The sequence below is a fragment of the Anastrepha ludens genome, chromosome 5 (genome assembly GCF_028408465.1).
Source record: "Anastrepha ludens isolate Willacy chromosome 5, idAnaLude1.1, whole genome shotgun sequence".
Lineage (NCBI taxonomy): Eukaryota > Metazoa > Arthropoda > Insecta > Diptera > Tephritidae > Anastrepha > Anastrepha ludens.
The window spans coordinates 110684224-110699156 of record NC_071501.1 but is presented as its reverse complement, the minus strand read 5'-3'; the positions used below and the strand labels follow the sequence as shown (position 1 = coordinate 110699156).

General features: G+C 37.6%; 1 protein-coding gene across 1 annotated transcript in view; it reads left to right on the top strand.

The window, feature by feature from the left end:
• Nucleotides 1–14933, top strand: part of LOC128865338 (nitric oxide synthase) — a 189876-nt gene that overhangs the window by 165340 nt on the left and 9603 nt on the right. Inside the window, exon 13 of the mRNA XM_054105556.1 lies at nt 11373–11537. Within this exon, the coding sequence (XP_053961531.1) occupies nt 11373–11537 (165 nt within the window). The remainder of the gene's footprint in view (nt 1–11372; nt 11538–14933) is intronic.

Sequence of the window (14933 nt, the reverse complement as noted above, 5' to 3'; positions counted from 1 at the left end):
TTACTTTTCATTATACTCAAGCCTCAATACGGCGCATCTGAAGCAGAAACGCGTCATTATTGGAGCAGACGCTAATGCACATAATATTGTTTGGGGCAGTACAAATAACAACACACGAGGTGAGCTACTTTTTGATTATATTCTAGCGAATAAGCTTGATATATGTAATAGAGGTGATGTCCCTTCGTTTCTTAACTCGTCTAGAAGAGAGGTACTCGATATTACTCTTTCTAGCGAATCATGTACACAACTGGTGCAGGACTGGAGCGTTGATAAACAGCACTCTTTTTCCGACCACCAATATATAACATTCACTTTAAAAGCCGAAACGGCAAAACCCATGAAGTACCTTAACAAAAAACGTATGAATTGGATCAAATATAAAGAACATCTTGCCAATGGACTTCCTGATATCAGGCAGTTTGAAATGGCAAATAAAAACGATATCGAAAACGCGGTCAACATGATAACGAAGACGTGTCAAAGCGCAGCACGACAATCTTGTCCTCTGACGAAAACAGGAGGTAAGCATAAACCTTTTTGGTGGACTCCAGAAATCTCAGAACTTCGCAATCGAACTCGGAAACTCTTTAACCAATCTAAAATAACAGACGAATGGGAAGAATATCGACAATGTCTTAAAGACTTTAAGAAAGCTGTCAGAAGTGCAAAACGCACATCCTGGCGATCATACACTCAAGAATTAGAGAACACCTCAGAAGTAAGCAGACTACGCAAGATTCTTGCATCAAACCCAGTCTCTCCCAGTTTTATCATGACTCAAGATGGAACTTGGACTACTTCAACTGACCACACTCTTAGAATACTTCTAGAATCTCACTTTCCAGGCTGTGTTGCCAACTTACCTGCACTTCCCAGCACTCTTCAGAGTAATTATGGGAATAGATCAGATCTAATCAGCTCTAATAGCATCTCTACAGCAATACTAAGCTTTAAAAAATTTAAATCACCAGGTCCTGACAACATCATTCCAGCAGAACTTCAAGAAGGACTGGAAATTCTACTGCCTTGGTTAACAAGGATCTTTAACAAGTGTTTAAATCTCTCTTACCTTCCGACAATTTGGAAGAAATCGAAGATAGTATTCATTCCGAAAACGGGGAAACCTTCACACTGCAAAGCAAACGACTTCAGGCCCATTAGCCTAACCTCTTTTTGCTTAAATGCTTTTGAAAAAGTCTTAGATGAGCAAATCAAAACCCAACTTGATACTAAGTTGATCTCTGAGGCACAACATGCCTACACTAAAGGGAAATCGACTGAAACGGCACTTCATTCACTGGTGCAAACAGTGGAAACTTCCCTTCACAATAAGGAGTACTCTCTTGTCGCATTTATGGACATAGAAGGTGCTTTTAATAATATTGAACCCAACGCTATTTTGTCTGAAATTGCCAAATTGGGTATTAATTACTCCATCCGAAAGATGATCGAACAAATGCTCCAAAATAGAATAATCACTTCAGAGCTTGGGTTAAGCCGCATGAGAATGTACGCCGTCAAAGGCACTCCTTAAGGCGGAGTACTTTCACCCCTTCTCTGGAATCTCGCTGTAAACAGTTTGCTTCGAAATCTCGAAAAAGCAGGCTGCAAGGTTGTAGCCTATGCAGATGATATTGCTCTCCGCGTGTCAGGCAAACACCTGAATACCCTCACTGAGCTCATGCAACGCTCAATCAATATTCTGTCAAAATGGTGCACCGAATGCAGACTAAATGCGAATCCAGCAAAGACAGATCTTGTTCTCTTCAATAGGAAACAACAATCTCCTCCACTGCAAACAATAACCTTAAAAGGGGAATCATTACTCCTATCTGATTCAGCTAAATATCTAGGAGTTATTCTAGATAGGAAGTTTAGTTGGAAATTGAACATCGAAAACAAATGTAAAAAAGCTTTAATAGCTCTTTATACTTGTAAGAAAGCTATAGGCAAAACCTGGGGCTTTTCACCTCGGATCATTTATTGGATATATACCTCGATCATCAAACCGATACTCTTCTACGGTGTGGTTGTATGGTGGACAGCACTCGAAAAACGGTGTAGAGTAGCCACAATTGATCGAGTTCAAAGAACAGCCTGCCTCCTGATAACAGGATGCTTAAGTACAACACCTACTAAGCCTCTAAATACGTTGCTTCACTTGTTCCCTATCGATCTGGCTGGCAAAGCGATTGCAGCGAAAGCAGCGACACGCATGAATGCTATATCGAAATGGAATAAGTATCTTGGCCATTCGGCCATACTGAACAGGAACACTGTTATCTCTTCCGACATAGACTATCATGTAAGTCTTCCATCACCACCCTTGCTATTCTCCTGTTCACTCCCAACTAGGGAAGAATGGAAGACAAATCTAACCGAAATCAATGGCCCTCTGACTATATATACAGATAGTTCAAAACAAGACGGCAAAGTGGGATTTGGAATCTTTTCCAAACGGCTCGGGGTTCCTCAAAACGACCTGTGCAGATACTACGAGGACGAAGATGAGGAAGTATCGAGCAGACATTTGCTGTGCAGTTGTCCCGGTCTAGCCAGAAGTCGACTCGCTCTTCTAGGCTCTCCAACAATTGACAATCTTTCAGTACTCTCGAACCTGAAAATCGAATATCTCATCAAATTCTCGAAACGAATTAATATCTTTGACCAAAATCCACAATAAAAATCTCGGTTAGGTGGGGAAATCATATAACATAATGAGCTCTAGGGCAACACAACGGACCCAACTTGCGGTCTATGTGGCACTCCGATGCGGGGTCACCCTTGAACCAACCAACCATACTCAAGCCTACAAAATAAACGATTTTAGAAGAATTTTTTTAAATACCCTATTCTAAAAAAGTAAAAAAAATTTTTGAAATATTCAAATTAAGCCAAATTTCAACATAGAACAAATCTCAAAATTACTAGAGTCCACTTAAAATTTTTTTAATTTACTTTTCACTATTCTTAAGCCTACACAATAGATGAAATTTTAGAAGTATATTTCAAAAATTTGTCTTTACAAAATTATTGGTTTAAAAAATTAAACAGTTTTTTTTCCAAATTAATTTTTTTTTTAATATTTCAGTCTAAAAAAAAAATAAAAATAAAAAATTTTTAAATGTTAAAACGAAGCGAAAATTTCAACATAGAATAAATCTCAAAATTACTAAATACTTTTTTAATTTTTTCCAATTTATTATTAGATACGAATTTTTAGAAGAATTGACGACAGTGTCCGAAATAATAGGACTATGAATAAGTTCGTGCGGTTTTACAACAGATGGCGTAACTTGATTATTATTCCATCGATCCACATTTCCAAACATTCATTGGAGAGCTACTGTCGTAAGGCACAAACGTCAGTATAAGTTTTTTATTTGAAGCGTAAACAACAATATTTTTACCACACTTGAAATGTCGAATTTCGTGCCAAATAATGTGTTTTTGCGGGGAATTCTTCTTCATTATTTTAATATGAAGAAAAAAGCAGCCGAAAGTCATCGTATCTTGGTGGAAGTTTATGGTGAGCATGCTCTATCTGAGCGAACGTGCCAGAAGTGGTTTGCACGCTTTAAAAGTGGTGATTTTGGCTTGGAAGACGAAGAACGCGAGGGTGCGCCGCCAAAGTTCATGGATACCGAATTGGAGGAATTGCTCGATCAAGATCCGGCTCAAACGCAAGAAGAGGTTGCAAAAACTTTGGGAGTTGATCAATCAACCATTTCCAAACGTTTAAAAGCCATGGGAATGATCCGAAAGGTAGGCCATTGGGTGCCGTATGAATTGAAGCCAAGAGACGTTGAACGCCGTTTTATGGCATGCGAACAACTGCTTCAACGGCACAAAAGAAAGGGTTTTTTGCATCGAATTGTGACTGGCGATGAAAAGTGGGTCCATTACGACAATCCAAAACGTCGGGCAACGTATGGATACCCTGGCCATGCTTCAACATCGACGTCGGCGCAGAATATTCATGGCCTGAAGGTTATGCTGTGTATCTGGTGGGACCAGCTGGGTGTTGTGTATTATGAGCTACTGAAACCGAATGAAACGATTACGGGGGATGTCTACCGACGACAATTGATGCGTTTGAGCCGAGCACTGCGAGAAAAACGGCCGCAATACGCCGATAGACACGACAAAGTTATTTTGCAACATGACAATGCTCGGCCACATGTTGCACAAGTGGTCAAAACATACTTAGAAACGCTCAAATGGGATGTCCTACCCCACCCGCCGTATAGTCCAGACCTTGCGCCATCCGATTACTATCTCTTCCGATCGATGCAACATGGCCTGGCTGACCAGCACTTCCGTAATTACGATGAAGTCAAAAAATGGATCGATTCGTGGATTGCGGCAAAACCGACCGAATTTTTCACAAAGGGAATCCGTGAATTGCCAGAAAGATGGGAAAAAGTAGTAGTAAGCGATGGACAATATTTTGAATATTAAATTTGTAACCATTTTACGTCAATAAAGTTTCAAATTTCGAAAAAAAACCGCACGAACTTATTCATTGCCCTATTACTTGCATCACTTGACATGTTTAGACGTTCTACTACAGTTTATTAACTGAGACCAGCAATTGCCAAAGAAACAAAAACTACTTCTGTACTTAACAAGCCTTTCTGCACTTACGAAATGTCGTTGTGCAGTACTTCAGCACACCCTGAAAATAGCAGTCAAAAACAATGAGAATAATTGCAAATTCACCATTTTTCTTAGAAACGGTCTCGTTCCATTGACATTTAAATGCTCACACCACCACTTAAAAAATTACTTGTAGAAACAGAGATTACAAACGCACTTTAATCTATTTAGAGCAAGAATCCCAGCGCAAGAGTCCCAGTCCCATCTTTTCACCCAACTCAAGGGTGCTCCAACCAAAAATTATATTATCCAATTGTGCCAGTTGAATGCTGCCTGAGAAAAGGTGTTTCATAAGCGCCCCTAAAGTTTCATAATACAAAAATTATTACTTCAAATAAATCAAATGACAATAAAAATTTTATAATAAAGAAAAATTTAGATCTAAAACTGGTTTATGGATCACCCACTGTTGGCAAGCAAGGCAATGGCAACTCGCAGACACATCCCGCTGCAGAAGCGCCACCACCTGCTTTCCGTTTTCCATTTTTCTCTAATTACACTTCAAAAACGTCCGCACGTCAATGCTTAGCAGAGTTTCGCAAAGCTTGTGGATTCTGCTGCTTCGGTTATTGTTTTCCAGAGTTATTATTTTTAGTCGGATTTTGTTGTGCCATATATATTTTGCTTTTGTTTTATACTTACATATAAACATACTCGACAATACTTACTACTCTGCCAGCCACGCTTTGTTATTGCCCTTTGTTTTCTTTTCTATCTCGTGCTGCCCGAACTGCCTCCCTTTACTGAGTTACTGAGATAAATGTGCATACACACCCACATATGTACCTACGAGTATGTATGTATGTAAGTATCTGCCATTGTTCACGGCTTTCTGCAACCAGTAAGAAGACCTTCTTCTACTCCTAGACTCTGATAGATTGGCCTCCTTATTTTCCTTTACAAAGTACCCTCCAATCCACTCACGCCAGTTGTCACATTTTAAATTCCACAATGGATTAGTGCATGAGTCAAGCGGAAAAATATGTGCCTCAGTTGCCACTACATACTTACTTGAGAGCACTTCTCCCATAATGACACTTGAGTGGGTTGTTGTGTTGGTTGTTTTTTTGTTGGCTTTGTTTTGAGTGACGGCGGAGTGCTTTTGTGAATGAAGATTTTCCAGCTAAAGGTGCGGTATTTATTACATGCTTTTTATGTTTATTTCAAATTTCTTACCTGACCAGAAAAGGAAATGGTCTACACACTCTTTGTTACCATATATTTGTGCCTATGGAATACCAAAAATATCAGCATGAAGAGTCAAGCCAGTTAGTTCGTAGTCTTATGCTTGTGCGTTGTATACTCCAGAAGCAAGACACTCAACTTTAAAGTTTTCAAGTGGTCATAATTAAATTGTTGTATAGTCTGTCAGAGCCATAAACTAAATCAGCAACCTCATACACTCGGACCTCATTTTCATATTCATCCTCGTGCGTGTATTTACAACCAGCAAAGTAGTGCTTAATGGTGTCGGCACTTATTTTACATGGAGAGAATGCAAAACTGAAGTTTATCCGAGGGGTCCTCACCAGAAATCCAAAACAGATGTCAATAAAGGCAGTCAGCTAACACTTTAATAGATTTTCTTTATTTTTTATTAACGATTCTTAGAAATTGAAGAGGAGACGCTGTACATTTGCACCTAGTGAAGGGTGATCAATTTAGAGGCATTGGGTTTTAAATTGAAATAAAACAACGAAAATTCAAATTGAATTGGCCATCTTTATTATTTTTAAGTATAAACATTCATGACATTTATTTTTAAAGATAGTTCCTTTCAAATGTGGGCCGCAACTGCGCCATAATTGGGCCATCCGTAAACACCAATTTTGAATGACTCGCTGGAGGACTTCGGTCGGTATCTCGTGAATAACTTTACTTACTTTATCATACATTGTGGATTAGGCTTTACATACCCCCACAAATAAAAGTTCAAAATTGTAATATCACACGATCTTGGTGGCCAATCCATTGGTCTGAGAAGAGAGATAAATTACTCACCGAAACGACAACACAGTAAATCCATTGTTTCACAGAGTGTAGGGCAAGTAGCGCCGTCTTCTATGAACCATGTTGTGGATGTTGTTGAGATCACGGTTAACATGTCGCGATGGCGTCCAGCCTCGTCTTTCAAGAAATATGAAGGATCGTTTTTAGAAGGCCGATGATTCCTCCAGCACATAAGCCGCACCAAACGGTTGTTTTCAATAGATGTAATGGCTCTACTTGAATGACTTCCGGTTGCTGTTCAGTCCAAATATTGCAATTTTGCTTGTTGATGTAGCCATTAAGCCAAAAATGGGACTCATCGCTGATCGCCATAAGTTGGCCTGAGCGGGCGATTCGTAGAGCGTTGAGTTTCGTAACAAAATTGTACGATTTTAAAACGTTGTTGAGGCGTAAGTCTTTCCATTATAAAATGTCCATGAATACTAAAAAAAATTATGTATTTAGCTTGGCAGTAGTCACGCGTGATCTGTCAAAAACACCTTATTGGAAAAAGTACTTCCAATCTGATCACACTTTAGTAAGTAAGAATGGTTACCACGAGATTTTCAGGTGTCCTGATGCAAAGGCTATAAGGCTTATATATAAATTTTAGTCAGTTTTCTTGAGGTTCAAAAATAAATCATTTAAACTTCAAATTAACTGACAATCAGTCTCAAGTCGATGCTGGTTATTAGAAGGTCAACCAAAACTAACTTTGAATCTATATTAGTACCAGTTGGAGATTGTTTTAAGCTCAGGCTCATAATATTGATTAGATAATTAATTACTTTACTGATTTAGCCTCTACGAGAATTTACTTTAAGTGTTTGAGTAGATAAGAAATGGATATGAGGGAAGTTTGGCGTTCGTCAAATGGTAGTCTATGGCATAAGGATATCCTTTCCTTATCCAAGCCCGAGTTATCAAATGATGCAATATAATGGACAAGAATCATTGTGAACACAATTCTTGTTATTTAAATTAAGAAATTTGCTATGGTATTCATCAACGCTAGTTTTAGTATTCCATTTTCTGCATAATTCAATTGAAGCAATGAGAGAATAGAGATATGGATGATATGCCGAGCTTGTGCGGATGGCTGCGCAGTCTACAGTGACCGACAAGAATGCCAATAAGTATTCTCAGATTGTCCTTAGCGAGATGTATGTGATATTTAAATCTCTTTTAATTGCATTCTCCCAGTAAGGACCTAGCTCCACAGTGCAACAGCGCCTGATTACATCTCGGAGCCTTAGCTGAAGAGTTTTTTATTAAACTCGCACGTATATTTTAGAAGATTTTTTGCTGATTTTGATGTTTTGATTTAAAAAAATGATACGACACATTTCAATAAATTCAAAGTATTTTTCTTCGTACGTTAAAATTTTTTTCTATCTTTAAAATTGCTCGTATTTCGATACCAAAAATGTAACGACGCAATTTCTGATACCAACTTCCGAAACGGAAGTGCAGCGTATTTGGAACAAAGGGATTCTACATTGATGGAAGCAAAGGGTAGTCAAAACAATGAGCAATATCTAGTCGCTATGGTGGTCCTTTATTTTTCAAGTACGCCTTTTACGAATTGCAAAACATTTGGCCAAGAATTCTCATGATGGAAAATTATGATTTGTGTCCGACTGCCTATTCCGGCCATTTTTAGGTCTGTAGACGCAATTAAATAGCTTGTCGAGTAACTCCTCACTCTTTATCGCTTGTACCAAAATCGCCTCTTTTAAATCGTCTAAAGCAAAATTTACAAGCTGAAAGTGATGGAGCATATTCTTCATAAGTCACACAGTACGCGATGACTTTTCATTGTACTTGTTTTACAGATGAAATCAAAAAAGTGCGATTCCATGTCAAGTGATCCAAGTATTTTGAACTTAACAGCCAGTTCTTCAAAAAATTGGTCTATTGGCTTGAGTAGAGTATAGCTCAAAATGATAGAATTTGTTCCCAAATTTGTTTTCAATATTGTATACTTTTATACTAAATCAAAATTATTAAATTTGTTTTAAAAAATTTTATAAATTATAATAAATCTCGGAATTATAAAAGTTTTTTATTAAAATATTTTATTAGAAAACTTTTTTTATAATTTTGGTTCCAATTTTGTTTATAATAAAAAAATTTGGTTATAACAACAATAATAAATAAAATTTTATATTTTTGGCTTAGAGTTTTAAGCATTCTTTTTTGAATTTTTCTAAAATGTTAGTAAAATTTCTTTTATTATATTAAATTATTACATAATTAAAAAGAAAAATATTAAACATTTTGTTTTAAATTTTTTTGTTAAAAATTTTTGGGGAACTCTTTTTTTTCGAGAAATTTTATGTTATTTGCATTGGTATCATAAAGAAAAATGTAAGTAGAATAGATTATTTCTTTTGAACAAAGAATAATTGAATTATTGATGGGTTAATCTGTAGAATGCCACGGGGAAGACATTTATCCGATGAAGGGCGTGGTCTGATAAAAGGGCTAAGCGAACGTGGCAAAAGTATTCATGAAATTGCTGCTGGAGTTAAATCGGCACAGGAATACCATCAGCAACTTTCTTAAAAATCCAGAAACATATTGTATGATCAACTCAAACTAACATCGACAGCAGATGCAAGCGAGCAATTCGTCGTCTGGTTGCTCAAAAAGAAATGTCTTGCAAAGAAATAAAACATCATTTTAGTCTTAAGGTCATCGATAGATGAATACATCAAATTTTGGTCGAGGACGGAATACTTAAATATTGTTTGCGGGAGCCGGTACCAAGACTATTAGCACGCCACATTAAGGCTCGTTTAGCATTTGCCGGAAAATATAAAATTCGGACTAACGAATTCCGAAACGTATTTTCGGACGAAAAAAAGTTCACCTTAGATGGTCCAGATGGTTGCCAGAAATATTGGCGCGACCTTAGGCAACCATGCCATAAGCGGAACCTCGGTGGTGGGTCTTTCATGATTTGGGCCGCTTTCGGACATGGTGGGAAGTCTCCAATTTGTTTTATTCCGAGAAGAACCAACGCAGAATCCTAGGTGTAAATATTAGAGGATGTTCTCATTGAGTTTGCGGGAAACATATACGGAGACGACTGGGTTTTCCAGAAAGACAACGCGCCAATGCATACGGCTCGTTTAACTAAGGTCTTCCTATCGTCAAGAAAATTGTCAGTTCTGGATTGGCCAGCACTAAGTATCGATTTCAATCCAATTGGGAACCTCTGGGGAATATTGTCGGCCGGTATTTATAAAAATTGTTGGCAGTTTGAGACAATCAACGACCTGAAAGGTGCTTTAGCGGAAGAGTGGGATAATGTAGAAGATTCCACTCTTCAAAACTTGGCAGACTCTATGCCTAAATGCATAAATGATGCCCTTTCTCCAAATGGAAAGCATATTAATTATTACAATAGAAAATCGAAAGTTATAGAAACATTGAAATAAAGAAATGTAAAGAAAGGCCAGAGCACATATACTTATTTTTTAATTTAATAAGTTTAGTCAAGCTAAATTTTTGTTGTAAAGGGTAGTTAAGTTTTAAGGGCCGGTGTTGATTTTGAATAAAATACAATTTTTTTAAGAAACTATTTTTATTTTCTTTATTATGATAATAATGATAGGGCTCAATTACGTATATAATAAAATATCGGCCAAATGACCGCCACGGCCTCGGCGACACACCTCCAAAGACCACCAAATGCAAATAGTTCCTTATCTAAAGGGTGGTTAAGTTTTAAAGGCCGATGTTGATTTTGAATAAAATACAATTTTTTTAATAAATTATTGTCATTTCTCTTTATAATGATAATAGTGATATGGTTCAATTACGTATAGAATAAAATATTGGCCAAATGACCGCCGCGGCCTCGGCGGTACACCTCCATCCGATGGTATACATTTTCGATGACGTTGAGGGATAATTGAGGTTCTCTGCCGAATTATCTCATCCCTTAGCTCTTTAATTGTTGCTGGCTTATCGACGTACACCTTTTATTTCAAATAACCCCAAAGAAAGAAGTCCAACGGTGTCGTTGTTTAGGTGTGGTTCACATTCAACATCGGCCCTTGAAATTTAACCACCCTTTATAATTTTTTGTTCAAATTTTTCCTATATATAGATTAAAATTATTGGTTGAACATTTCTCCTGCTTCTTTATATCAGAATACCTCGGGCCACGGGTAATAGATGTACCGATTTATCGTTATTTTCACAAAATTTTAAAAATATCCGTTTGTCATACAAATATTGCCCGTTACCTCAGTGGGAGGGGAGTAGTATAATAATTTATTTTCGCATTTTACATCAAATTTTATTTGTTTTTTATCTGCATTTATTTCAGTGCTCTCGTTTTGATTCGCAGCTTACCAAAATTGTTATAAAAAAAAAAAAATTGTATGGTGCTGTCAGCGCGCTCCTTTGCGCCTTAACGTTTTACTTTCAACAATAGCGCCCAGCTGGCGTAAGTCTTCTTTTGTTCGCCATTAAGATATGATGTCATGTGCTTTAATGCTCCAACTTTGCTCTTGACAATTCAATGCGCTCTTAGTGCTTATAGCTTGCTTTTGTGGGTCGAAATTTTTCACTTCTATTTACTTGGACTATTCCTTAGCTTGCAGCAAACAAATACAAAATTTTTGGTTTAAATAAACCAATTTCTCATTGCAACACAATTTTAACAACTCTTCTTTTATTTGGTTTTTTCTTCTTCTTCTTTTCAGTATCGGTGTCAGCTCATCGAAATCCTTCATGAAAGCAAGCTCACGCCAAGATTTAATTAAGCTACCATTACAGCAAGTGAAGAAAATTGATCGCTGGGATTCGCTGCGTGGCTCGACGTCAGATACGTTTACGGAGGAGAATTTTGGACCGCTGTCGAATGTAAGGTATGTGTAAAATGTGAATGTATAAGTGTGAAATTATGTGGGAATTAAGTTCTAAATTTGAGCAGGATTATTTTCGCATGAAAACGTCTTAGATGGGAGAATATACTCGCCCTAACCGCTATTAATTTGTGCCGCTACGATTTCTTCTCGTAAACACCCCGTTGCAAAACTATAAACACACTACTATTTTTTTTTATAGAAATATAGTTTAAACCACTGAGGATAGATTTTTGGCAGAAAAAGAGGCGAATGATATCAAAACAAAATGTGTAAAGTGAGGCTAGTTAAATACAAATCGTCTTCCACTCAATCGATTTTCAGACGGCAATGAACCAAAGTGGCAGCGGTGATTTTTTTGTATATCAGTTTTTGTCGATTGCTTTGTCGCATCGCCTGTTAGGCTAGCAAATCAGCTCATTCCTTCAAAATCAAATCAGATGATGGTGACCACCATAGTTATACTGCCGGCTCGAAGATGAACAATGAGCACTGCATTGGATCGGGAGCGCACTCGGGACAATTATTCTTAAATTGCTCCTTTAGACTCCCAGACCGGTGTAGCGTATTCCAAGCTGAGATCTATGCTATAAAAAAACCAGCAAAAAAGGTAAGACTAATGGAATTACCTCCGGCAAACCTTACCATTTTTATTGATAGTCAAGCAGCGACCAAGGCATTGGCCTCAGCGCGCATCAACTGAAGATGTGTTCAAGAATGCAGGAGGTCCCTCTCGCTTATCCAGCAACACAACACCACACTTTGTGGGCTTCCCGGCTACTCTGGAGTCGAGGGAAATAAAAGAGCGGATGAGTGTGCAAGGAAAGGCTCTGAGCTTGACCTCTAAACGAACTGTATACTGTGATTGACTTAAGCGTAATAGCGGAAACTAATAGAAGGGATCTCTGACTACTAACTGCAAGATTCCCAAATCGCTTTGAACAAAACGGATTCTTAAAGAACCAAATGTCTGCTTGGATTCAACTGATCAACCACCAGCGTCCACAAATGTGTTATAACGGATCACTGCTATATCGGCACCTTAGCCAGTAGAATGGCTGTACTTCACAATGACTTCTGCAGAAGTTCTGGAGATGATTGGGAAATTGTTTCGGGACAACACCTCCCCTGTTAATGTTCTACACTTTAAAGAAGTGCCTTAAGGTCACGAGTGTCTTGTCCTAGACAAGCAACCTGGCTAACCTAACGTACCTTTCAAAATCGTTAAGAGCTTTTTGACGCTCTGATGTTGGCCACAGCTTCTCTATTTTCTCCATCGCGGTTCATACCACACCAAAAACCGTATAATGTAATGTTTCAAACCCTGTACAAAATGTATAAGAGTTTTTCAAAATTCAATCAAAACTTGAAAATTTTTAACTAGAATTTTGAGAATTTTTCTGAATATCCAATTCCATAGCAAGTTCTAAGTGCAAGTTCGAAGGGATTATTAAATACCGTTGAGCTTCAGAAATTTAAATTTTTTTTTTGACGGTTTAGGGTTTTTCTTTCATATAATAATAATCCATTTTTTTCGAAGGTAGTTGTACTATTTAAATCCCTAGAACTTTCTTAATGTCAAACCGCTTTCACTTTGTTTAAGGTTAGAAAGTGTTCTCAGAAGAGATTAATTTGTTTTGAAATTTTGTTTTTGTTTAATGTTCATTCAAGTTACTCTATTTGGAAATAATTTCCATAATAGCATGTGTGCTTATGTTCGAGTTCTAATTATTTACAACATAAATGCCTCCTCTTACTTCTGTAAAGTTGTTGCTGTTGGAAACGAAATTTGTGGCTTCGAAGTTTTTGTTGTAAATACCTACTGTGTTGATCTTTACTGCGCAAGAGTGATATTGTCAAATTCGCTGAGAGCAAAGTAACGGGAGCACGATAGGTCCCATCTCGTTATTCTCTCCATCGTGTTTACGGCCTTTATACAATAGTAATAGATGTTGTTTCTCTCAATATCAAGGGTGCTTTCTCGCCTGCCTCGTCTTTTTTGGCTTTGGAGTGGTATTTGTCTTTATTATTTCCTTTAAGCGATGTTTTTGTTTATCCAAAATACTGAAAATAACTTGTCTCATGGTGACCTGGTTTTAATTGATTCAAGAGTAATTATGTTGTGACTTATTTACTTCTGTCCACTGCTATTGATGGATATTATTTTTGTACACAAGGACTCGCAGCCTTTTAATTTAAATTAATTTCAAAGTGACCTTTAATTGACTTGAAGGTTCTTTTAGCTTTTAAAGTTTTCTATACGAGGTCTGTTAGAAAAGTATCCGACTTTGTTTTTTATTTCTAAAACCTCACAAATTTGAGTTACGCGCGCTTGCATAAGCAAACCAGTAACCTTCCTGCACATGCGTGTATTTTTTCCCGCCTGTCGCAACATTGTATTTAGTGCTCTCATCGGTTTTTGAATACGTCTTGGTGACGTGGAATGCTTCCACTGTGACGACTACATTTTGGTTTCCGGGTCGTACCCGTACACCCAGGACTCATCACCAGTGATAATGGTGTTCATGAAGTCAGGATCACTGTTTATGGAGTCCAGCATGTCCTGTGAGACTTCAACACGAAGTTCCTTTTGCTCCGCCGTCAGCAGCTTCGGCACAAATTTAGTCACCACTCTGTTCATGGCCAAATCTTCGGTCACAAAGGAGTGAGCCGAAAAAGTGCTGATATCTACCTCTTCGGCAATTTCTCGGAAAGTCACACGACGCATCCCGCATCACCACAGCGTTCACTTTGGCAATAACATGCTCATTTCGGCATGTTGATGGCCGATCAGAGCGTGGCTTACACTACGCCGTTTTTAAACCAATTAAACCACTCCTTATCTGTGTGATGCCCATAGCATCGTCACCGAAAGCCGTCCGAATCTTTCGAATGGTTTCCACCTACCTATCGCCCAGTTTCTGGAAAAATTTGTTGCAGTAACGCTGCTCCAATCGTTCCGTCATTTTGCTTATATTCAAAAACCGACGTATAACAAAATGCGAGCATATAATTTATGTGTAGGAAAAGGCGTGAGACAACGCAATTTTTTAGTCACTTGGAACTTGCACTTTGTTATACTAAAATTTAAAAGTCCATGAAATTGTATGCCCACAATTTTTTTTTTAATTTAAGTTTTGATTAGTTAAAATTAAAGTTTTCAATTTTAAATTTTGATGGAATTTTTTATGAAGCAACGGCCAACAAGACTGCTAGAGCATTAGCATACTTTCAACTTTGCATAAATGTATGTACGGCTGAATCAGACATATGGAGTTTTGTAGTGAAATAGAGTGTATTTCTGCCATGAAAAGTCTTCTTATGGGAAAACCATTTGCCGTTTGGAGTCGGCTAAAAACTGTTCGTTCTTTCATTTGTGGAACAAAATCAAGACGCACA